The sequence below is a fragment of the Elgaria multicarinata genome, chromosome 8 (assembly GCF_023053635.1).
Source record: "Elgaria multicarinata webbii isolate HBS135686 ecotype San Diego chromosome 8, rElgMul1.1.pri, whole genome shotgun sequence".
Classification (NCBI taxonomy): domain Eukaryota; kingdom Metazoa; phylum Chordata; class Lepidosauria; order Squamata; family Anguidae; genus Elgaria; species Elgaria multicarinata.
In genome coordinates, this window is record NC_086178.1 from 23648454 (window position 1) to 23674576 (window position 26123).

The 26123-nt window shown below is 41.2% G+C and overlaps 2 protein-coding genes across 2 annotated transcripts in view; one reads left to right on the forward strand and one right to left on the reverse strand.

The window, feature by feature from the left end:
- Positions 1 to 11046, reverse strand: part of SERPINI1 (serpin family I member 1) — a 113687-nt gene extending 102641 nt beyond the window's left edge. Inside the window, exon 1 of the mRNA XM_063132008.1 lies at positions 10922 to 11046. The gene's annotated coding sequence lies outside the window, so the exon portion shown is untranslated. The remainder of the gene's footprint in view (positions 1 to 10921) is intronic.
- A 324-nt stretch (positions 11047 to 11370) lies between these two features.
- PDCD10 (programmed cell death 10) overlaps positions 11371 to 26123 on the forward strand; it is a 32197-nt gene continuing 17444 nt past the window's right edge. Inside the window, exons 1-3 of the mRNA XM_063132009.1 lie at positions 11371 to 11417; positions 22826 to 23003; positions 24140 to 24193. Coding sequence (XP_062988079.1) covers positions 22908 to 23003; positions 24140 to 24193 — 150 coding nt within the window. The 5' untranslated portion in view covers positions 11371 to 11417; positions 22826 to 22907. The remainder of the gene's footprint in view (positions 11418 to 22825; positions 23004 to 24139; positions 24194 to 26123) is intronic.

A 26123-nucleotide genomic window follows, 5' to 3' on the forward strand; every position in this document is an offset into this window, starting at 1 on the left:
GCCACTTGGAAGAAGGGTGAGATACCAACAGAATACCACCCCTTGCTTTGAAAAGAGTGGTGCATTTACTGGTCTCCCTCTTTTTGTCAGTTGGGGTACTCATATGGCTCAGGTCCAGGTTATCTGAAAGGCCGTATTCTCCCTTATGAGCCTGCCTGTGCTTTGAGATCTTCTGGAGAAGCCCTTCTTTCAGTCCCACCATCTTCACAGGCATGCCTGGTGGGAACATGGGAGGGGGCCTTCTCGGTGGCTGCTTCAGTACTTTGGAATTCTCTTCTTCTTCTTCTTCTTCATTTATTTATTTATATAGCACCATCAATGTACATGGTGCTGTACAGAGTAAAACAATAAAATAGCAAGACCCTGCCGCATAGGCTTACATTCTAATAAAATCATAATAAAACAATAAGAAGGGGAAGAGAATGCACCAAACAGGCACAGGGAAGCTAGGCTGGCTCCCTCTTTGATGTGCTTTCGGAAGCAGGCAAAACCTTTTGTTCCAGCAGGCCTTTGGTGAATAATCTGGACCTCCATCTATGCGAAGAACTTTTAAAATCATCATGTATTTTAAATGTTTAATGTTTATTGACATGTATTTAATATATTTTTAACTTCTGTATATTTCTCTTCATAGGTTTTAAAAAGGATATGCTTTAAATTTTGTAAGGCTGCCTTGAGGTTCAGTATTGGGCAAAAGGCGGGATACAATTATTATTATATTTGTATAATAATGGAATGACCACATTCCTCTGAATGTGAGGAGGGCTTTCTCCGCTGTGGCACCCCGGTTGTGGAACGAGCTCCCCAGAGAGGTCCGCTTGGCGCCTACACTGTACTGCTTTCGTCGCCAGCTGAAGACCTTTTTATTCACTCAGTATTTTAACACTTAATTTTAACTTAAATTTAAATTTTACTGTTTTAACTCTGTATTTTAATCCTATATCAACTTTGCTGTGTGGTTTTATCCTGGTTGCGCTTTTTATACTGTATTTCGTAATTGTGTTTTAAACTGTTGGGTGTTTTACTGTGGTTTTAATTTTTGTGAACCGCCCAGAGAGCTTCGGCTATTGGGCGGTATAAAAATGTAATAAATAAATAAATAAATAAATTATTATTAATAATAATAATAATAGCAAGCCAGCTGGATTAGACCAAATGCCTATCTAGTCTAACATCCTGTTTCCTGCCAACCAGATGTCTTTTGGGAAGCCTACAGATATTTCTCATTTCCTTTCTGCTATGAGTGCACCACTGATTTATCAAATTAATTGTATCATTAGAGCAAGCAAACAGAATTTGCCCTCTCCGTTTTGTTCAAACCGCCAGAAAGTAACAAACAACGCTAAAAAAAGGAGAATGTTACCGCTGCCAATCTACTTGCCAAGTCACTGAAGTCAAGCCACTCTTAATATTCTAATTCTAGACTTTAATTAACTTATATGACATTAAGCCAGTCCAAAAAGAGTATCTGCCTTCTCTTTTACTCAGTGTGAGCAACTGGGCAATGTCAGATACTCTAATTGGTAGCTGGGGCATTTTTTTTAAAAAAAGATTGGGCAATATCAAAGGAATAACCAAACCTTTATTTCCTTTCTATGACAATGAAAAGAACAATAATCACTTGGCCCAAGTCACCTTTTATTATTATTATTTATTTATTTATGTAGCGCCATCAATGTACATGGTGCTGTACAGAGTAAAACAATAAAATAGCAAAACCCTGCCGCATAGGCTTACATTCTAATAAAATCATAATAAAACAATAAGGAGGGGAAGAGAATGCACCAAACAGGCACAGGGTAGAGTAAAACTAACAGTATAAAAGTCAGAACAAAATCAAGTTTTAAAAGCTTTAGGAAAAAGAAAAGTTTTTAGCTGAGCTTTAAAAGCTGCGATTGAACTTGTAGTTCTCAAATGTTCTGGAAGAGCGTTCCAGGCATAAGGGGCAGCAGAAGAAAATGGACGAAGCCGACCAAGGGAAGTCGAGACCCTTGGGCAGGCGAGAAGCATGGCATCAGAGGAGCGGAGAGCACGAGCGGGGCAACAGTGTGAGATGAGAGAGGAAAGATAGGAAGGAGCTAGACTGTGAAAAGCTTTGTAGGTCAACAGGAGAAGTTTATATTGGATTCTGAAATGAATTGGAAGCCAATGAAGAGATTTCAGAAGTGGAGTAACATGGTCAGAGCGGCGAGCCAAGAAGATGATCTTAGCAGCAGAGTGGTGAACAGAAACCAACAAACTGAGCAGTGTTGAGTTTACTGTATACTGCTAACTTTCCATCAGCGTCACATGGCACAATTTGTAGGCACCTGATACAGCAGACATATTGAAGCTAAGCAGGTCTGAGTATGGTCAGCGCCTGGATGGGAGACAACTTGGGGACCCAAATGCATGTGACCTTGAGTTCTGTGATGAAAGAGAGGTGGATAAAAATGCATTGAATAAAGTCATTCTAATAGTCTGAGGAGTCAAACTGTATTCTATCAATTATCAAGTATTAGGGGCTGAAAGGTTCCAAATTGTGCCAGTACTAATGACTCATCAGTCTGTGCCCAGTTCCACCCATACTCCATTAGACTACACCCTTACTTTGTGTCCAATTCATCAAATAATCTCCTAGCTCTACTGTGACCTGCCAAACTCCTCTGGGCTACTTTTACGATACACCAAATTCAGCTGTAGCTTGTCAGGTTTTGCTCTGGTTGTATCTGCTCCTATTCCACTTGGGGGTGGAGCAGTACTTTTGTAAATAAGATGTTGGTAACTCTGTATTAAGGGTGAAAGACTGTGGCCCTCCCAATGTTTTGGTCAACAACTCCCTTCGGGCTCAGTCAGCATGGTGAATGGTAAGGAATGATGGGAGTTGTAGTCCCAACATCTGGAGGGCTAGAGTTCCCCCACTCCTGCTCTATATGTTTCTGTTCAGAATTAGTGCCTATAAAGCAGGTGTGGGGAACGTCTGGCCCTCCAAATGTTGTTGGGACTACAACTCCCATCATTCCTGAGCACTGACTATGCTAGGTGGGGCTGATGGGAGTTGGCGTTATTTATTTATTTAGGACATTTATTTATTTTATTTATTTAAGCATTTTTATGCCGCCATTCAGCCAAAAAAGGCTCTCACGGCGGCTTACAAAAGTATTTCTTGACATTTCTAATCTACCCAATAACTAATGTTATCCAGGCAAATGGCAACCAGTTAAAAAACTAAAATGTCACTTTCGAACATACAAAACATATAAAATACAGAGCAAATATTTAAAAGAATAAAATACAATATAATGCAAACAACAAACAGTACAGGAATCGATAAAACAGCCACAATAACCTAGAACATTACTGTCGAAGCCAACAACATTTGGAGGGCCACAGGTTCAGTTCTCACCTGGTGTAAGGAGTTATCCTCAGTGCTTATTCCTTACTGATTCCCTGGAAACTCCCCTCGGCCTCAGCATCTTTTGGAAGCATTGCAAGACCGAGTTCCAAATTTGATAAGCACTTGCCTTGTTTGTTACTGCATCCTTCAGGGACATTAAAGATTCTGTAGAGAGATCTGCATTTGACTATATCCGCCTTATGCTTTAACCGGTTATTCCCAGTATTGCTCTATAGGTAAGAAAACAGTTGGATTTATGCCATGCTGTACTAGACGATACTTTTAGTTGCATGCAGTTCTTTATCAACCTCTGGGCTGCTGAAGGCTCAAAAAAGGATCTTACTAACAACAAGCAAGCAACCTGCTATCAGTGAGAGACAACTGGTGGTCATTTTTCTTCAAATGCCACATTCCTTATTTGCATGCTACTGTTTCCGCAATTACTTAAAGTTTATGTTGCTGTTCGTTTTACATTCTGAGGAGAGCAGTTGTTTGCACCCTGCTGAGTTGAGATAGGACTTTCCTTAAGGGACTAGGGGTAATAATACCTTGTCCGCAGGAGGAGTTATCCTAATACGTTTATGGCCTCAGGTGAGCTAATTCTCTTTTAAACGCCCCCACCCCACCCCCGATAAGGCGGGGAAGAGAAGAGTAAATGCATTTGGTCTTGAAGTGCTTGCCACTAGGTTTGATATTTTTACTACTTCCCTCTGGGAAAGATATTCAACACTTAGCCTGTCGCGAAGGGAGCAGTGGTTGATTTTTGCACACTGACAGCCCACACCAGTGGGACATAGTCCCAAGGAAGTATGCACAGGACTGCATGCAAAGCATGCACAGAATTGCATCCTAAGTATTCTTTCTCCTATGTTTTTAGACAGTAAGATATATAAGAACCATTTATTTATTTATTACACTTATATACCGCCCCCATAGCCAGGGCTCTCTGGGCGGTTTACAGAAATTCTAAAATTAAGATAAAGCCGAGTATACAAAATTTAACATTCTAAAACACAGAACATACACACATAAAGCATTAAAAACCGTTAAAAAACTAAACGTGTGGGTGATTAATGGCCCTATGGATTCCTGCAAACTGATAAGCTCTATGCAGCCCACACTGTGCATAGATGCAACTTTCTATGCTGCATTGGACTCAAGATCCTTCCTAGAATATGTACAGTCAAAAGAAAAAAAAGGGGATGGGAGGAATTGAAATGTACTGTATGAAGTCGAAGAACAAAGACGACATGAAGACAGTTTCTTCACACTGGTATGAAGAAGTTCATGTCATGAATGTATGTTCCACATCTCAGTTTTGCACAAGAAATGCTGGTTTCTTCAACACTGCTTAGGCAAATAGATTATATATTTACAAATAAGTTTAAATACCCTGACTGCACCTACTTAGCTGGCTTACCATTCTTGTTGTCCATACTATATGAAGCCCCTTGTAGGTGATCTGTGTGCCAAGAGCTGCCCTGCCCTGCCACATCTCCTGCCTCCCGGGAGACCCTTTCCTCTATCTATTTCCAGCAGCTCCCATTACAGTTTCCTCCAAAAGCTTTCACTCACACTGCCCTTTATGCCTGGAACGTCTGCATTCGTTCTTCTCTCTTCCCCTCAAAACTCACCTTTTCAATCAAGCCTCTGTCTTAGCCCTGTAGGGTTCTTTTTGGTTAGGGATGAGGAGGATTGAAGGACCTGTTAAGAACCGGGAAGAAAAGAGTATTGCACATGCATCATATGTGAAACCCCTGTTAAGCTTAACTAGGGCTGGAAGACATTTGTAAAGCAATCTTGAATCAGAGACTAGAGCAACTAGGCTAAAATCTTGGACCACAATCCTGGCTTAGCCTCCCCTCTCTAGGATACCCTCTCCTCTTATTAAAAATAGGGCACATTTAGGGTGGTTGATTTGTGGTAGGCAAATGGGTACATTGGAGGGTTCATTGGATCTGTCTGTCTTGAGGTCTGTAACTGGGTTTTTTTAAATTTAACTTCCACCTTGAAAATGAATAAAATATGCAAATAGGGAGAAACATGCAAGCTCCTTTATATTTTAAAACATCTGTGTGTATCTTCTGGCATTGCATAAATGAAGTTACCTAGGGAGATTGTGGGCTCTCCCACACTAGAGGCATTCAAGAGGCAGCTGGACAGCCATCTGTCAGGTATGCTTTAAGGTGGGTTCCTGCACTCGGCAGGGGGTTGGACTTGATGGCCTTGTAGGCCCCTTCCAACCCTACTATTCTATGATTCTATGAGAGCAAACTGCAACAGGTAAGTTAAAATATTCATGAAATCGATCCAATTTTGCCTAATTAATCCATTTATTTTAGATGATTTATTATTACTGATCATATTTATACTCAATTCTGCCTTCACGGAGCTCGGAATATCCTACATACAGCTCCCAAGCGGTCTCCAATTCAGGCACCGCTTAGGGCAAGACCTCCTTAGAGTAAGAATTTAAACCAGAAACTGGGCCTTTTCTTCTCTTGCCAATGATGCGGCAGAAAGGCTGAAGAGCTTTACGACGCAATGCTCTGCATGTTTACTGAAAAGCAAGCCCTACTGTGTCCAATGGGGCTTACACCCTAGTAAATATATTAATGAGAGCAGCCTTAGGCTGCAGTCCTTTTGCACATTTTATGAAGGCGTAAGTTCAATGGAATGAGATGGACTTCTGGAGAAAACATGGTTCACATTGGGCTGTTAAATTGATTTCTTCACCTTTATGATTAATCTAAAAGATCAGGGCTCTATCCAATGTTATGCTAGCGGAAAAATTACAGGAGTTGGCACGGTTCCGCTACTGTCTGCATAAATAACAGCAGAACTAGTGCAAGCAACACCCAACCTAATGAAATCGTAGTGAGTTGTGCAATGACTTGCAGAATGCCAACGCACTGTGGAACAGCTGGGGTGGGGAGACGCAGATGCCCTTCCCTTGGCTCCACCCTTTCCCCTAACCGCTGATCATTTGGTGGCTCCTCCCCCTCATTCTAAAAGGTGGAAATGCCTCTCCTAAGGCTTAGCTACTGGCAATAAGAGCTTCAAGCTAAAATGTGCTGGCATTTTGGGCATTGCCTTTTTTGCCTTTGGTCCCACCCACCCCTGGCCGGAATGCAGCTCCCAAAAGCTTCTCAAAACTGGAATTTGGGCTAAAAGAGGTTCTTGAGGAAGAGGAATCAAAACACTGGATTTGACACTTGCACAATGTGGCCGGGTGAATCCCCCACCCACTCCCGTAGGTATGGTGTAGTGAGTAGAGTGTTGGGCTGGGAGTTGGGAGATCCGGGTTCTAGTCTCCACTCAGCCATGGAAGCTCACTGGGTGACTTTGGGCCAGTCATAGACTCTCAGCCCAACCTACCACAGGGTGGTTGTTGTGAGGATAAAAATGGAGAGGAGGATTATGGACACCGCCTTGGGTTCCTTGGAGGAAAAATGGCAGGGTATAAATGTAATTAATGAATAAAAATAGATGGTGGAGCAGAAGAAGCGGCACCTCAGGTGGCAGAGCAGGAGCAAATTATCTGCCCCCCTTCCCCACCCTGCCAAGAGAGTTCCCTGCTGCTGTGTTGCTGGAACGAGGTGGTGGAACTAGCAGGTGCTCTGAAGAGCCCCTGCTCGCCTATTGAGGCAAATGCGGCTGCAGGAGAGCAGCTGATGGAGCTCTCCAGAGCAGTCACCCACCCTGTGTTTCACTCTGGGAGGGTTCTCAGAGCAGGACAGAGGGAGGGGGCAGCTGGTCCAGAGGAGCCCCCCTCCCCTGCTCTCTGGATCACTCTAATAATTCAATCAGGTAGGTGGGTTCTCTAGAGAGCTGCGCAGATTCAAACAACTTGCTCTGAGGAGGTCCTCAGACGATGTCTGAGATGATGTCCCCTGTGCGACAGATGATCATCTGGGACTCCCATCCTCCTGAGAGGCTGCCTGGTCCTCTGTTTAGCCAGAGCTAACAGAGGATAGCAGGCTGCTCCAAAAGGGAGATTTACCGAGGCTGCCTGCAGTACAATCAATCCTGCTGGACACCTCGCCAGTGAATTCCTGCCTCTGAAGAAGGATCCTCCTCAGAGCCATTCATTTCATAGCTGATGCTACTCTTCAGGGAGCCTGCCCTCTGGTGGACAGATGTTGCAATGGAGGCAGGGGCGGCAGCAGCAACGTCTTTTCAGACAGCACACAAACCCTGAACACAGGCTGGCTTGCTGACTTAACCACCATGGCTAAAGCCATGGTTTAAGGTATCTTCTGAATGGGGCCAGTGAGTCGCATGTGTGGCCACCATTTTGCAACCTGCAACAGGAATGCCATTGAAACTCGGACACCAGGGGTTATTCGAGGGTTAAACAACCTTCACATAACCCTACTACAAACTAAAGGTTAAATAACATACCATTGAGCCCGGCGTGTCATGGAAACTATGTCAGCGCATTATACCAACACACACCATTGTTCTATTTAGCTCATTATTGTCTACACTAGCTTTCCCCAACCTGTTCCCTTCCAGATGTTTTGGACTACAGCTGTTACCCATTGGTAACAAACGCTGAAAGTGGTTGTTCAAAACATCTGCAGGGCATCAGATTGGCAAAGCTGGACTGCACTGACTGGCAGTGACTATCCAGGATTTCAGGCAGGAGTTTTTCCAGCCCTTCCCGGAGATGTTTGGGATCAAACCTAGGACTTTCTGCATGGCAAGCTGGTGCCCTGCCACTGAGCTCTGCCCTTCCCAAAGAATCAGATGGAGCGCTACACATTGCTGCATATGTCCCTACTGCTGGATTTGTCATTTAAGCTGAGCTCAATATTCTATTGTACGTCTTACAGCTCATTAGTGCATGGGAGCCTGCTTCCATACATGGCTTGCTATTACTGGATTGGGGGAAATGGATAAAATACAACAGATAATAAACTAAATTAACGAGGCAAGAATATTGAAGGAATGTAAGACACAGCTAGGATGGGAAATACAATATATCTTGCTACACCAGCACATACATGTTTGGAGACGGCATATATGGACCATTATATCTACACAAATATTCTGTCATACAGTCACAAGGAGATTACATGGCACAGCCAGCCCACATGCAGAGAAGAGGAACACGTCAATTTACAAACCAGTTACTCTAAAGTTATCCTATAGACTGCAACAAGTCATTTGTTAATAATGTGCAGGCTTACCTTTTCTGCAATGGCAAACCTTTCTTAATACAAAATTGGCTGCATCCTACGCAGACCAATGAGCATGGCTTACTTCCAAGTAAACATTATCAGGATTGCATCATTTCACAGATATGTCCATTGAAAGAAAATCTAGACACTGGCCACTGAGATAAGAACTTTGGCATAAATCCAATTTGGAAGGCAATTGCTCAGGCTAAGAAAAGCCCAGCAACTTGTTTTCTGAACACCAAAAATAAATAAATAAATACCTGATTATAACCCCTACAAATTTTGAATTGCTCGTAAAAATGCGATGCTGGTATTTAGAAATTTGAAACATCTTCCATCCTGTGCATTGCTGGTTATAGGATTAGGACTGTGGCATTTATGTAGCACCACATAACACAAGGTTGAGATTCACTGTTGTCGTTTGTGATCATTAACATGGGGAGAAAAGAAAAATGAGAAGCCTAGCATGCAAAGAGATTATCCTTTTTAAACTGAACATTCAATGGATTTTACGGCATTCGTGCTTCCTTCTGACCCACCCCTGTGTCAAGTGGAAAAGTGATGGATGACTCTACACTATGGTTCTGTACCCTATAGCTGGAATCTCATTCGCACAGTGCACAGCTAACAGCTTCAAAAGGTAGCCTGTGCTTTTCTTCACAGTAGCTCTTCTCATCAGTGTTTGGATAGATTCAATCACTTGAGACAAGAGAATGGATTCCCCCCCCCACACACACACCCTTTTTTGGAGGAGTGTTAAATGCTTAGCTTAGGTTTTGCAATTTCAATGTAATGTAAAACTTCCAAAGTTTCTATCAAAGACAGAGTTCATATTTCCAAGTGATAAACATAACCAACGTTTACAGGCAAAACGATTATATAATCTTATGGCATACAGACTCCCAGATTTAATAGAAACAAATCAGTGTCAGGGTCCTGTGCAGACTTACTGAGAAGTAAATCCCAAAGAACTCAATAGACCCTATTTTGAGTACATATTTCCAGATCCAAGTATCTCAGCATGCAGTCTGGCCCCCATGCACGTCTATACAAACATATGCCCCACACAGTTCAATAGGACTTACGTCTAAGTAAGCATACACAGAGTTAATAACCTTAAGTCTCTAACGTAGATAGCTTGTGAAAGGTCTGTCTATTGTGCCCCCAGACCCTTTATTACACCACATCACTTTCTATTGGTAGTGAGATTATTTAATATAGTGTTTGAGAAGTCCATTTCTTTCCTTTTAATGGCAGCTAGGAATACTAAATAGTGATCCACTTGAAGTCAATGTCAGCATTCCTATTGACTTCAATATAAAGATTTCTGCCTGTATTAATAGACAGCCCAAAGGCTGTATTTTTTTAACAGGCTGATATTCAATACAAAACTTTCAACAGAGATGTTTCAAATACAACTTTTTTTTAAAAAAAATGGCATTATATAAAAAACACTGTAGGGTAATACATGTCTAGATTAATAACGATACTGAGAAAAACTGAACATTGTCTATTGTAAGGTAGCATTATATTTTCAAATACTATATCAACATTATGCATACACATACAGCTAAAATTATACTTCTCAGAGTTAAGATCATGTATTTTAAAGTTCTGAGGATCTTTTACAACAAATGGAAGCATTGTCTTAAAAAACCCAGCAGAGAACATATGAGAATCTTGGCTTACAGAGACTGGGCGAAACCTACCTTCTCTTCACGTACCCCCCCCCCCCAATTAATCAGTGAAATCTCAGAAAGGGAAAAAAACGACTGCAAATATTGTTATTTTTAAAATGACATCTACATAGTTTGCTATATCTATGCAACATGGGGTGGGGGGTGGGTGGGGAGATGCAATACCATAACCTAATAGGCATCTAGCAACAGAGAAAAGAAAAGAGTAAAGGTTCGTTGCCAACCCATGAAGTGTTTCAAAGGGATGCGTTTATATCGCCTCTGTGGACCTGAGAAGATATTTTCAAATAAATCGGAAGTGGTTGAACTTTGTTCTCCGACACATCTGGCGCCCATGACCCCACCTCAAAAATATAAATGAGGAGGAAGGGGGGGGGAAGAGAGAAAAAGCATTGTACTATTTTTGGGGGGGGGAACAAGAGCAGGGCTTCTTTTAAAAAAGAAAAAGAAACACCACTCTGACCCTGCACTTCGCTATTGAGCGTTGAGAATAATTGTTCAATAATAATAATAATAATAATAACAACAACAACAATAAAATTGAATAATGCTATCTATCTATCTATCTAGCTATGCATCTGAAAGAGGCGGCACAGCTGCGAAGCCCGCACAAGTAGCGGACGCGGCTGTGCAGTTGCAGAAGTGGCGGGAGCGGCGCTTACCTGCCCCAGAGCCCCTCTTGGCGAGCGAGATGCAGATGTGGCTGCAACCCCTGGATAGCTCCACAACGGGTCTGCTCCTTCTCGCCCGAGCGCTGGAAGAAACGCAGCCGTCAGCGCGAGCACCGCCTCGGGGATTGTTTCTCTTGCGTCTCGCAGCGCCTGGCATAGTAGCCCCCTCCTCTTCTCACCCCGCCCCCTCCTCTTCCTTATTTGGAAGAGGCCACGCCCCCTCCCCCGGCACGGCGCTCCGATTGGGCTGCCTTCCCTCCTTCGCGATCCACCCTTCCCCGCCGCCACAGCGCCCTCCCCGCTCCGTTTTGCCTTCCCACCGCTCGCCCTCGCAATGCTTCTCGGGACTTGTAGTTTTTCCGGGGAGCGGACTACAGGTCCCATGGGCCCGCGCGGTCGCCGGCTAGTTCCGGACAACGCCTGGTGTGTGGTAACGACGGTGGCAGCGGCGGTGGTTGGCGAGCGGAGGACGCTTCCTTTCCGGCGGGTACTTCCGGCAGCAGCGACGGCGCAGCCCGCTCGGGAGCCTGAAAGGCTTCGAGGGGCGGGTGGGCAGGGAGGGGAGGTAAGGCGGCGGCGGAAGAGGAGGTGGCGGCGGAGGGCTTCTTGTTATTGTTGTTGTCTTCTTGCGGGGTCGCCTGGGCAATGGCCGCGGGGGTCACTCGTAGGTTTGCGCAGGGCCTAGCCGCGCCGCAGAGGTTACGCCGGCCGAAAGCCGTAAAAGGGCTTCGAGAATCTGGTGGCCCAGAGAAAGAGAGCCGGCCTCGGGCTGCAGGCGGGCCTAGTGCTTGGGCAGGCGCAGCGGGAGGAAGGGGCGATAAGCAGGGGCTTCGCGCGGCCGGCTTGCCCTCCCCTCCCTCGCCGTCATGGCCCTGAGGGGAAGGGAGTGGGAGGGTTGGGTTGTTTTTAGGAGGGTTGGAAAAAGAATGTGTTCCCGGTATATATGTGGATAGGAGGGGAAAATACGGGTACATCCAGTGCTTTTGCAGAGGGAAGTACGATGTGCCCCACTTCCATTATGGGGGTTTAGGAAAGGAGAGGAAGGGGTCTTTGGACCGGGTGGTGGTGGTGGTGGTTCTAAGTATCCATGATACCGAAGATGGGAGGGAGGTTGGGATGGTCCCTCACCTTGGGAGAGTGAATGTGGGGAGAACTGGCAAGAGGAAGTCGTACTGAATGTCCCTGGCCCTTGTCTTGATGGAGAAAGTCTGGTCTTCATGGGGAAAGGTTATATTCCACCACCACCACCCCTCTCTCTCCAAAGAGAAGGAGTTAATGTGGCTTGACAGGCCTCCAGATGAAGAGCTTAAAACTCATGTTGGAAGCACCTTAGCCTGCTGGTGGTGGAAGGTCGACATTTTTTATACCCAGAAAGCTAGTATGTTAGGGAGAAGGCTAGGTCTCAACTTCCTGCATGTGCCCAGCTTTCTACATACAGAGTGTTGTGTTTAGAAGCAGTGAGGAGATTTCTGCAGTGCAGCCTGTAGTAGGACAAGCAAGGAACAGTTTGACCACTTCATCTGTTTGGATAGGACAGGGTGTGCATGCTGTATCTGTACATATACATGCATGCACATGTCCATCCTTGGAATTTGAAAAACTGATGTACGTGTAGATAAAGGGAGATAGATTATTATTTATTTTATTTATCTATCATATTTATACCCCGCTCCTCAGCCAAAAAAGGCTCTCAGAGCGGCTTACACTTAGCAAAAAAGACAGTCCCTGCCCTCAGGCTTACAGTCGAATAAAGACATGACACACAAGGAACAGGAGTTCAGGAGGGGGGAGGAGAGAGAGAGAGTCCAACAGGAGCAGACCATGATGTTTCTTCTGCCTACTCCTGTCCCCTTGCTCTTTCTTCTTCCCCACAGGGCCAAGATGACAGTTTGCCCTGTGGGGGTGGGGGAAGAGTCCAAGAGGAGCAGGCCATGATGGGGGCAACAGTGGGTGGACTTAATAAAGAGGGCTAGAAACATTGGATACAGAGGATCCCAAGCATTGGCTGCTGTTGGGGGCACAGTGTTGGACAAGGTGGAATGTTTGGTCTGATCCATAAGAAACGTCTCTATTATTATTATTATTATTATTATTATTATTATTATTATTATAGTAATGGATGGAAGGTAATGGAGAGAGATATGGAATGGTAATAGAATTAACCTACATACCAAGTGGTAACCTACATACCATGTAGGTTAGTTACCCTGTTGAATTGGCCATGTTATGTTGACCCTGGTAGCTAAGCATTTTGAGCTAAACATTATGGCTTAGCATGTTGTATGAACCGTGACTTAAGTGTGCCATGTGAACCATTCCTAACCATGGTGGCTGCATAACTGTGGTTTAAACATGTTCACTAACCATTTGCTGCAAAAGGGCTAGTGGCCTAACCATGGCTTAGTGTGTTGTCTGAAGAGGCCTAATGTCATTTATGGTGAGTCGAACATGGGATGGTGACAAGAAGACTTGTACAATGGGACTTTTTGCCTATAAGGCAGTACAGTGTTAAGAGTGGGTAGCTTTCTGTATTTTGGGTTGAAGATGGTGTTTTTGATAGGACTCTGATAAGCAGATAAAGAAGCCAGATGCTATTGCATAATTCAAGAAAGGTAGATCCGTTGCCAAATTTTGGACTGTTTCCCTAATTTAGCCAGGAGATAGGGTTCTTGGAAGGCATGTATCAGGCAGTAGATACTGAAATTGTGCAACAGTCTTGAAGGTTAGAGGTAGGCTAGTCTTCAAGAAAGATGCTCCCCTTCATTATGATGCCAGGTGTGAAAGGGAATCTAATTCTGACAGTTTGCCACTACACATTCTCTTTGGCACTTGAGCCATTTTCAGGACACGGGCACATCTATTTATAGTAGGCATGTGTTAAGCTCCAATTGACATGGTTGTAGACTTGGGACTCAGTTATGACACACTTGTATTTATACAATTGATGTTCGCATCTCTTGTATCTTTTTCATACTTTGATGTTTTTCTTTCTTTAAATATACTAGGAATAGTTAAAGCAGGGTGGGGAAACCATTTCCCAGTTGGTCTGCATCATCTCAGTCAAAATCTGCTTGGGCCTGCATGCCAGAGCCCAAAGTGGGTGGAGTTATGGATGCAACTTTTGTTTTTGTTCAGTATGCAACTGAAAAAAGACATTTACATGAGGCGTTATCTTTCCCCAACTTGTGCGAGGTTCCCCCTATCAACTTTGCAGTTGAGGGGCAGAGCTAGATGGAGTAAATAATATCAATATCTGTGGACATGGACTCTGAGGGCCTGGGGAGAGTCTGGAGGTCTGTATTGAGAATCTTGGAGCTTTGTATTTGGCTCATGGGCAGGGGGTCTTTCCCCTTCCCTGATCTAAATAGTAAGACAGCATTGCATGTTCGGTGCATTATTTTTTGTTGGTATGCCAGGATTCTTTTCTGGACTGTTTCCTTTAATGATGTATCTCAGTGGTTCCCAATTGGTGGACCAGGAGGTCCACGTAACCCACCCAGGGGGTCCGTGGCACCATTCACGTATTCACCATTCATTTTTGGAGTCCACTGACGACGAATTCCTACCAGAAGTAAAATATAACATCACTGAGCACCTGCGTGATTTAGCGACTAGCTTCAGAGATTACTTCCCTGAACCTAATCCTGAAAACTCATGGATAAGGAATCCTTTTGAATGTGGTGATGTACAACTAACGACTCTATCTGCGGAAGAGCAAGATGCACTTGTTGACGTGACTTGTGATGGTTCATTGAAATCATTTTTCAAAGAATATAGACTGGACCAATTCTGGGTGAAGGTTTTTCCTGATTATAAGAAGTTAGGTGAAAAAGCTTTGAAACATCTAGTTTCCTTTTGTTCCACATATCTTTGTGAACAACATTTTCGACATTTTGTTATATGAAGAACAAGCATAGAAATTGGCTTGATGTTGATCCAGATTTGAGATTAAAAGTAGGAAATATTGAACCGGCTGTGGAAGGAATTGTTTGGGACAAAAAGAGGCATGATTTCTCTCATCACATTTAGGTTTAGTAGCTGCTAAACAAGTCATAATTTGTTCAGTTGTAAACTAGACGTTAGTAAAATTAAATTTGTCTTTGTATTCCTAACTAAATCATTGTCATTTTTGCGTGGTAATATCACAAATATCACAAATTTTATGGTCTGTTTTTTAGTATACCTAAAATCCTTTGCTTATTAGGGGCTACCCCTTATTTTCTCCAAAAAATTGCTTCGCACAGGTAACTACCATAGAGATAACAATTTTTTCAAAAGTAGGGGGTCCATGGCTTGGCATTTGAAAAACAAGGGGTCCGCAGTACTTAGCTAATTGAGAACCACTGATGTATCCGAAGAACAGAAAATGAAACTGATAGCTTTTTAATTAATGTGGGAACCACATAGAAAAAGTAAATGCATGTAGTAAGTGTTCTTTCAGTTTCAATAACTTCACTGAGGATTAAGGAAATATTTTCTACAGTTGTCTATCAGCTGATATATTTTTCCTATGGCCTGTTTTTTAAGCTTTTATTTTCCCTTTAAAGCTCTACTAGTGTTTGTCCTATTCAAGTACCCAGAAGCATAATATCCCATCTCATGTAACGTACTGCTTATGTAGATATATTTTGTGTTCACTTCATTCTGTGAACAGGGGAAATGTTTTCTTCAGTACTTCTGAGAAATACTGTATAACTTTTAAATAAGCAGTTAAAAAACAGCAGCAACATAGAGGATCCATGAAATAATGCTTTTGAAATGGAGGTAGTCTTGCTGGTGGTATTCACCATTTTTAAAAACAATAAGATTAAACCTTAAAAATACAGAATATAGCTGCCAGTACAGTGAGGGGGAAAGGAAGAGTTGAAGGATGTGTTGCTTGTCACTAATGTCACAGGCACTGTCAAGAAAGGACTTGTGACCCACATTCCACACAGCATACTTTTATATTTATTTATTTATTTATTTATTTATTGCATTTATATACCGCCTCATAGCCAAAGCTCTCTAGGCAGTTTACAAAGATTAAAAAGACTGGATTAAAAAGATTGAACATTAAAAATCAATATAAATAATTTAAAAACAGAAAAAACAACATTTTAAACAAATTTTAAACATTTTAAACTTTCCACACTTTGAACCCATTACTTTATTCTAATGGGTGAGCTGCACTAGCTGGTGGAACAATTTGCATTTTCCCAGTACCAAAATATTTTGGTTTGTGTTCTGGAAAATACAATATTCTGCAATACACATACCACTTTGAAAGGTGCTTCGCTTTTTCACCCCAAAAATGAAGAACAGCTGTGTGTGATGATGATGTCTGTTGCACCAGAAAACCCATCACTTGGAATGGCTCTCAGTGAAAATGCTGGGCCTATTTTTGATAACAATGTAATCTAATTACAACAACTGCTTTCTACTGTAAAATCTGTTTATGCAGCATTCTGAAATAACTGGTTACTAAATAAGTGATGTTCTTGCAGATGCTTTTGGGGATGCTTATCAGAGCAAATGTTGGTTAGGAAATCTATTTTCCTTTTAAATTTTAACCTTGCTTGTTTCTAAACCTTGGCAGTTGATGATATTTTGAGAGAGAGAAAAGTGTAGACTCCATAGAACACACACTTTAAATAAACACACACTTATTTCAGACCATTAGATACCTAAGTATGTTTTTGTATCACTGCTGAAAGGTGCTCAAACTTTGACAGATTACAAGGGTAGGAAGTTCTAGAATTAAATGGCAATAAATGTGCCTTTCCTCATTGCTTTTCTTGCCACAGATTACAATACATTATTAGTAGATAAGTGTTTAGAAGGAGAGGCGGGCAGTCATTCTCAATAATAGGTGAGTCCTTGCACTGTAGAGGCTGAGACAAACTTCTAGAATTGTGCATAGACCCAAATGTTAATTGCGCTTCTGTAGAACCCATGCTGTTCAAAGTGTGTGAATGACTGCAGTGTTAGCTAAATTTATCATTTCTGGGCCAATGGACACTACTGCTATTCCAAACAATCTATATAGTTTCGAATTGACAGTTGAAAAGCCCTCTTGTTCTGTTTATAGGTAAGCACAGTGGAATGATGGCTAAACTGGGATTTGAACTCTAGTCTTCTGATTTCCAATTCAGTATGCTATTCCCCTGCACCACTTTCTAAGCATCTGGTATTGGCCACTATTGGAAGTGGTACACTGGCTTGTGATTTGAATTGGTTTGGCAGTACCTGCCCTGGGTATTATCAGTCATCTTGATAAGATGAAGCTTTTGAATTAAATACAAAAGTATCCCTCGTGGCTAAAAAGATAACTCTTATCAAGAAATTTGGAAAGATATTAGCAGTTGAGGTAAAGAGAAGCTAAAATGCCAGTGGTGTTTCCATTGAAACTTCTAGACGAAAAGATGGAGAACAGGCATGCTTCTTCTAGAAAAAGAATCTTCACGTAGACTACATTAAGAGCAGGTAGTGGCACCTTCTTGTGTTGTATATCAAACTAAACTAGGTTATAAGGAATAAGTAAAAAAAAAGTCCAGTATTATGTTACTCTCTGTGAATGGCTAGACTGCTTCTGGAGTTAAATGGGTTGTATTCAGGATGTGCCTTCCGTGGATGAAAGGATTCTGTTCATAGAAAGTGCTTCCACCTGATTTTTCAGGGACCCCCCTGCACCACAGCTCACCCTTATTATCCCTCCCCCCTCCCCCCCTGTGGAAAATTGGGGAAGCTTGGTTCTGCCAGTTCGTTTGCATGTGCCTCAACCTGGGTTCAGACCAAAGTATATTTATTATATGGGGAAGAAGTTGGCATATTACTGAAAGTGGGCATGAGTAGTTCATAAAGAGCCTTCTGTGTAAAGTGGGAGACACCTATCTTTTTGAACAGTCATATGTAAGCTTCCATTCAGGATAACAGTTGCCTTTTAGAGCTTAGTTTTAATTAAACAATTTTTAAACACCAATTTATATCTTCACTGGTGACAAAGTGAGACAAGCTCTGACTATTGCAAGGAAATCTCTGAATAAGATAAAATCATTCTAACTGAAGCTATACTGTAATCTTAGGTGTGGGTATGATGTATGCTCCCCACACATGCACACTGAAATTAAGTGTGAGGCTTGGGCTCCCAGACTTCTTCCTTCGACATGGAAGGTTGCATCCATTTAAATGCAGGATTGCCCATAATCCCGGATATGCTTGATGGAGATAATTGGTGTCTGTCTCCAGGACTGGAAAAATTATTCCAAACTTGTACAGGTTAAGCATCTAATATTCTAAGTATCTACATTGTACAAATCTTGGGAATTAATATTGTACGATGACTTAGCTATCAGCTATATTTTCTTACTGTATGGCCGAATGGGGGAATACAATAGCTGTGTATATTTAGTGTTTTATACTGTATGCTTTTATCTGTACGCTGCCCTGAGATCTTATTGATATAGGGTGGGATATAAATGTTTTTAATTAATTAATAAGGAGGCATCATCAGTGACATTTTCACTATGCTGGTAACACTCATCTCTAGTTACCTTTGAGTTTATTTGTTTAATGGAACTACATTGGACTTGGACAGCTCACTCAGCAGTGAGTTAAATCAGTAGTGTTATCAACATTCCAGCTAACTTACATATTTTTATTATGTATTTAATGATTTCCATATTTTTCAAGTAAACAATTGTATAAATCAGTTGTACAATCACAATTGTAACTGATTTATATATTCTTTAAAACATTTCTCCCTCCTCTAGAGCTGGGATTTGGAAGAGCTTTAGATGAGGCCTAGTAGTGAAACATCCATGCTGCATGGTGCAGTGATAGTGAGGTGGTCCAGTATAAATGTACTCCCTAGGTAGGATACCATAATGTTCAGGTTCTTAACAGCCCTCCTGTGAACCCATTTTCTGTCTACCGATTCAATCCCCTTAACAGGTAGAACAAAACAGCTTGCTACCTGAGAGCATGCAGATATTATTTTACTCATCATTCTTTATTCTAATTGTTATTTTCCAAATTCATGGTTGGAAAAATCCCAGATACCTAGATATTTGATGCTGGCAATTAAGAATCTGAAATATTAGCTCTGTTCAAGGCTCACATCCAGGCATTGGACACTGGCTCATTATAATTTTAGACATTTCTTCTGTCACCTACAGTACGAAATTGGTTTCAGTCCTCAAAGCATACCTGTTATTAGGAACCAAGACAGCTGAAAAGCAATGAATTTTGGCTCACTTTATAAGCTTCCGTGTTGTTGATTCTTTATTCTGGGCCTGGAAAATTTCCAGACAACTATGTTGTTAAGGTGGATTTTTTTTCCTGGTTCTGCCTGTCATCAGAAATTAATATTGCAGCTGTGCTAAAAAGTACTGTGTTAAATTGCAATACTGGCTATCAGGAATTGTAACTGTTTTGAATGCCTGATTATTGTAGTTACCGTTTTCATGACTCTAGGAAATTTATTTTCTCTACTTATAGTTCACCCTTCCTATAGAAGACAGCACTATCTGAATTTTTGTTAGTTTATGTAGATGTATACCTATGCTGTGGCACTATCTAACATTTCATAATTTATTGAGAGCAGAAGGCAGTATACTTTTTTTCCGCTTAAATGTTCTTTTGAATTCCACTGGAGACTGCAGGCTCTTCCTAAGAATGAGTGTTACTTTTTTCGAAAGCTAAGTGTAGAAGAGGTGTATGCCAACTTGTCTTGGCAGTGTGCTTGTGCCTTGGCCAAATATACAGCTGCCAGCTTCTATTTGCTTCTCTCTCTGGTTTGCATGCCGAGAGAATGCGTTACAAAATTGGTCAAGGTTAATTACCTTGTTGTCGCTTCCCTTAAGCTTTTGTCTGTTCACGAAATTTACTGCAGTGTAGCTAGACAAATTTTATTCTCTGTCTTTGAAACTTGACCCCTCTTTACTAGAGAAATGCAGAATTACATGTAAGATTATTTAAAAACATACTTCCACACAATTCAAGAGTTGGTTGTCTGCACATCTCCCTTGTCTTGTATTGCTGCTGGTATTTTGCTTAAACTCATGAGCAAATGGCAACAATGGCAGAGAATTATCTATCTGTGCTCAAGTTATCAAATTAAACTACTTTCCCTGTAACCTCCCATAAGCTTCCAAAGAATCAGTGCCTAATATGTTTGTTGTTAATGGCTAGACATGGGAACGTAAACCTTTGATTTCAGAAGGGCAAATGTATCCAACAGCCTTATTTGTGTGTGTTGGGGGGGGGGGGTATTGTCCCTTGCCTGTGGCAATTCCCTGTTTCCCATGAATTGCTTGAGTTTTTTGCTACGAGAAGAACCTGTAGTTTTGTACAACACTGCATCACTAAAAAGGGCACCCTCCATTAAGTGTCCAAGTTCATTCAAGCTTGAGGTGGCAATTTTCTGGTTACCTTGTGTTCATGCACTAAAGGAATGGCTAAAGTCTTGAACGTGTCTTGTCATAGTGCTCCAGATTAGCCTTTTTTTAAAACCCCTGAGGATGGAAATACCAGTTATCCTCAAGTACTTGGGAAATGTGATCATACCTGTGGGTATTCATTCTCCTTTTGATGTTTCTGGTCATTGCCAGTTTAAAGTGCAGGGAGAAATATCATTTCGGGCAAACTGAGACTGTTTGGATGCTTCAAAAGTTATGAACAGATGCTAGTGCTTTTCACGTTGGACGTGTGTGTCACAATTGAAGAGACCCTCAATTCCCTGGGGATCAATTCTAGAAAGAGACTGCTTGTGCTTCCTGCTCCAAAAAGTGTAAACATGATGACATCAGTAATAGAAAATATAACTTAGTACTTTCTGGTTTGGGGGTGGGGGGAGGGTTGTGAGGGAAGAGTAAGGACCCTTCCTCCTGCTTCTGTGTAGCTATTTGGGGATCTGATTGGTCTAGGGGATCCCTTTGCTATCTTTTGTCCCTGTCACTCAATATAGCGCCTTTGAAATAAGATTTCAAATGTTGTCCCTCATAACACAAAGAAAATGTTATTACAAAAATCTGCATGTTATGTAAAATAAACTGCAGCCAATATGGCCAGTGGTCAGGAATTATGGGAAATGTAGTCCAAAACATCTGGAAGACACCCAGTTGCCTACCCATGTTACAGAGGTTGTGAAGCTAAAATTAATTCCAAAAGTAGTTTTATGTTGAAAAGAAGAGTGGGAAATTAATAGTCTTGAGCATACAGAGGTTTGGTATAAACTAGAACAGCGATCTTCAAACTTTTTTAGATCCAGGGCTCTTGTTTAGTCCCTACTTGAAATGCATGGCTCTTCAAATTCCTACTCTATTCTGTATAGATCTGTATAGATTTCCCCCTTTTCACTCTTTGTTCTTACTCCTTACTCGATCAACCTCTTTGTTCTCAATTTTTCTTTTTTGTTTTCCTTCTTTTAAAGAAACCTAAACAAAAAGAGAAAACATTGCAGTGCAACCTCCTATTTAGTCTGAACCCATGAGTTGAAGATTAATAGACTAGAGCAACCTGTTGCCTTCCAGACTTCTCTAACCTGTTGCCCTCCAGACTACAACTCCTAGCCAGCATGGCCAATGGTCAGGAAAGCTGGAGTTGTAGTCCAAAACATATACAGGGCACCAAGCTGGGGAAATCTGTACTAGAGTAATTTATTTGTCATGTTAACTGGAATCCCATTTCCTAAACTTTTATAATCATGCTAACTCCTCCACAAACTTCTTGCAGGGATGGGGTTTCTTTCTTCGGATTTGTAGGAATAAGCAAATTTAATCTTTAGGTAGCAGCATTAGGCATACACTTGTTGACACTTCTCAAATTTCTCATATGTTTTGTGAAGGAGATGACTGATGTATTTCCTTACCAATACTTGAAATTCAGGTCTACAGTTAGATCATTTCTCTGTGCTTAGTGGGTTGAGCAGGGTGGAGGACATCTCAAAACAGATTCAGTTACTTGAATCATTATTTTCCATTGAGCTAATTTACGTTGGCACACCCTGTGTGGAAACAGAGCTTGAGACTTTTGTTTGTTTTAAAGTTACCTATGATATAGATGCTTGAGTAGTTTTTTCAAACTTATTGATGTGTTATAACTCAGATTTTATTAAAATACATTTACTATGTAGGCATTAGCATCAAATATTAACTTTGGCATTTATGCAGACGTACAAATATACATGTTAATTGCCATTTCTGGTCTCTTACATCACTTTCTAAGAAAGTCATTGCAGATGTATGACTAAGTTCACTAGCACTGGTGAACATTTACTGTATATATTGTAAAAATAGTATTGACCTTTAGCATTTTAAAGAGGCTGGATGGGGATTTATGATAAATTCTCAAACTGCCTTAATTGCATATAAATTGTTGATTAAAGTGAAGCATATTTGAATATTTATATGAAGGGAGCTGAGTGAATGAGGCAGTTTGCAGAGCTTCGGCTATGGGGCGGTATATAAATGTAATAAATCCAATCCAATCCTGGGTTATTTAATAACCCAGGAATTGTGGGGATGAGTGAAGCACATGACTTACATTCACTTTTAATTAACCCAGGAAGGGGTTTTTTTGTGACATGCAAACCCAGAAACTGTAGGTTAAACAATCCAGAGTTAACCCACCAATTACCCATGATTTGTTGTTAGGTTAACTCCATGTTGTTTAACCCACAAACAACCCTGACTTTCTATTTCTGGGTTGTTAATTAAAAGTGGAAATTGGTTGCCTGAGGCTCACACAGTCCACTTGACTCTGGCAATTTCTGGATTAAACAACCCAGGAATTGCACTCTGAAGTGTGAACCAGGTCAATGGAGGCATTACCAAATTTACTGCTTTACAAATTTCGTAGAACTTCTTGACTGAAATTTGATACTGACTACTATGAATCTTTTCTCCCTCTTCCCAGGGTAATATAGTTTTAAGAAACTCTTGATTGAATGAGGAGTCCATTGCTTCGGTAGCCTTTTTCTTCAAGAGTGGGTCTTTGAATGAGGATGACAATGGAAGAGATGAAGAATGAAGCAGAGACCACTTCTATGGTTTCCATGCCTCTCTATGCTGTTATGTATCCTGTCTTTAATGAGGTAACATGCCTTCCAGTTGATTTTCTGTGCACTGTGGTATTTGGGGAACAGTTGGTTGTCTTCAATGTCAAATGACACCTTGTTATGGTAATATGCTCAAGTGTTGTTGTTTTTTACAAATAATCCAAACAGCTCTAGTGAGTCCTGCTTTCTAGCCTTTCTGTGTGGGGGTGGTGCTCATTTCCATGAACACAACATATTTAGCCGTAACTGTTTGTTAAGCCAATTTGTTCCTTAATTCTGACTCCCCTTTCCAGAGATAAAGGCTCTCAAGATCCTTTCTATTATGCAAGCTTCTGAAAAGTAAACTCTGTAGGTTTTAATTAATGTCAGATTCAGGCAGAATATCTTCTGTTATGGTTCTGCAGCCATCGTAGTTTTACAGAAATGACCTCTTTTAAATCTTGTAGATTCCCCAAATTTTTTTCTGGAAAACTGGACTTGTTTAAGAATGAGGTGGGGTGGGGGTAGCCTTTCTGTGGTAATCATCCCAGAAAACTATGTATCAATATTAAATTATGTAATTGTTGCTGGTTTTGGGAGGAGGATAAGCTTCTCAATATGACTGTCAAAGACTGACCTCCCCAACCTGGTGTTATCTAGATGTTTTGGACCACAAATTGAATCCCAGCTGCTGGGATTTAATGTCCAAAACATCTGGAGGGCACAGGGTTGGGGAAGGCTGGTCTAAAATATAAACTCTAGCCTATGTTCCAATCATAAGTCTTGCTTCTGTAATGCACAACTGTACATGTTTGGTGGTGGGATGCCGAGCCTCAGTATGGATTGTTTCAATGCCTCACATTCCTGTACGTTAGTCTAAGTTTCTGCTCTTGTGATTCTCCATTAGTGTTTTATATGTTGAATTCTAGTAGAAAGGCTGATCGGTAACTTTCAGGTCTTGGGGCAATTTACACAACAATTTTGCATGTGAATATTATGAGGGGGGAAAATATTACAGGATTGACTTTTTGCTTGTAAGGCGTTGGGTGTTAATTCCTACCTGAGTGGCAAAGCTTCAGTGCTTCTAAAGGTGAAACTAATCCACTTATCTGGACTGGCAGAAAACTTTGGAAATGAAGTTTCAGAAGGCAAAGGGTGGTCATTTGTAACAGTTTATTTTTAACTCCTTGCAGCTAGAACGAGTAAATCTATCTGCAGCTCAGACATTGCGAGCAGCTTTCATTAAGGTAAGAATAATTGAAATAGTCTTCCCTGAACCCATCATAACTTTTCTTTTTACTCCTTAGGGCCCCCAAACAAAATTCCTGTTTGTCTGTTTTAATTTGCAACTATCTAATTGAGACAGGCAAAAGACAGTTTGCTACAGGGCAGTAGTTCTGTAGTAGAGTACTTGCTTGGCTAAAGGTCCCAGATAAATCCCTGGCAACTTTATAGGAATTTGGAATGACCCTTGCTTAGACCTTGGAGAGCTCCTACCACTGAGAGTAGACATTACAATCTAGATCAGGGATGGAAAACTTCAGAGGGCAATTTAAACCCCCCAGAACCCACTTAATTTCAGCATCGCTTCAGGTGCAAGAAAAAGGTGCTTGTTTTTATGCACCTTGCCTTAATGCAAATGAAATGAAAGCACCTTGCCTTAATTCAAAATTGCAATCCCGGGAGCCTTGAGAAAGCACAGTTTTGCAATAAAAAACAAAGCCTGTGCTTCCCATGTGGCTTGTTTTAAAGCAGAAATGCCCTTTTCCCCCTCTTGCCACCACTGTGCACCGCCAAAATTTAGTGACGATTCTGTGATTTGGGGCAATTTGAGGCCAGCAGGGCAGTTTGCTGTGATGATAATTTGAGATGTTACCCACCCCCGGTCTAGGTGTTTGAACTCAGCCAAAGTCATCTTTATAGATTTGTGAATTGTTCATAGTACTTACTGTTGGTGGGGAAATGTAGAAATGATGTAAATGTCACATAAGCACAATAGCTAAACCGTGCGTGTGCAGAGCCCCACTCAGTACGGCAGCAGTGATGTATCCCTGGCTTGCTTTTCTCCACCTTATCCTCTTAAAGGCGGTAGGTATAGTCAAAGAAAGCCATTACAGTATTGACCCTGCTAGTTCTGGTTTTGAGATGCAGCTGCAATTGTCCCTTGGTAATCTTTTTTGCCTTTGGGCAAGAGTGGAAAGAGCATGGTGAAAAGAACAGTGAGTTCTGACACCCTTCAATTTCCTGGGGCATCTGCTGCTTAACCCAGATAATTGGAAAGTACATTTTCATATTCTGTGGGGCTGCCACCTTGTATATCTCTTACAGGAACTATTAGCTTCTAAGACAAATTGGTGAGATTTTGTTATGTCAATGCCAGTTACGCCTCTTGAAAATACACAAAATAGAACATTGTCATTCTCATATAAATGTGTTAACTTATGTTGTAAACTTTTACAAAAACACAGTGCTCTTTTATCATTCTTTTGTTCCTTGCTATAGCCTTAATATCGTAGCTATATATAATAGCAAAATGACGCTCATTGTAAATCATTGCAAATTCTGTCATTTGGTGAAGATAGTTTATATTTATGAATACAAAGTTAAAGATTAATTTCTAGCCCTATACTGAACATATACTGTCACGTCACATGGTTTATGTTCAGATTGTTCCAGTTCTTATCAGTATATGGTTTAGCTTTTGTTCGCTTTTATCACATTCTTTTGTTCCTCACTTATAACCTTAATATCTGGGCTGTATATTTTAGCATAATTATACTTATTGTAAGTCAGTTGCACACTGTCAGCTGGTGAAGATAGATTTTATTTATGGATACAAATTTAAATATTAATTTCTGCCCCTATACTGAAAATATTCTGTGAAGTCACATGGTTTATGCTCAGATTGTTCCATTTCTTATCAGTGTGTTTAAAGAGTGTATATATATTCTGTGCTCTATATTCTGCCTTCTGTCACTAAGAGTGCTGGACTAGATGGACCTTTGGTCTGATCCAGCATGGCTCTTCTTATGTTCTTATGACTACGAATAACTGAAATATAATTGCACCAGATCAGACAAATTAATCCAATTCCCCCATCCCCTTTATTGTTGGTTTGTGAAAGCCTTTGGTTTCCAGGACAGGAGAATAAAAAAATAATGCTCATAGTGGCCATAA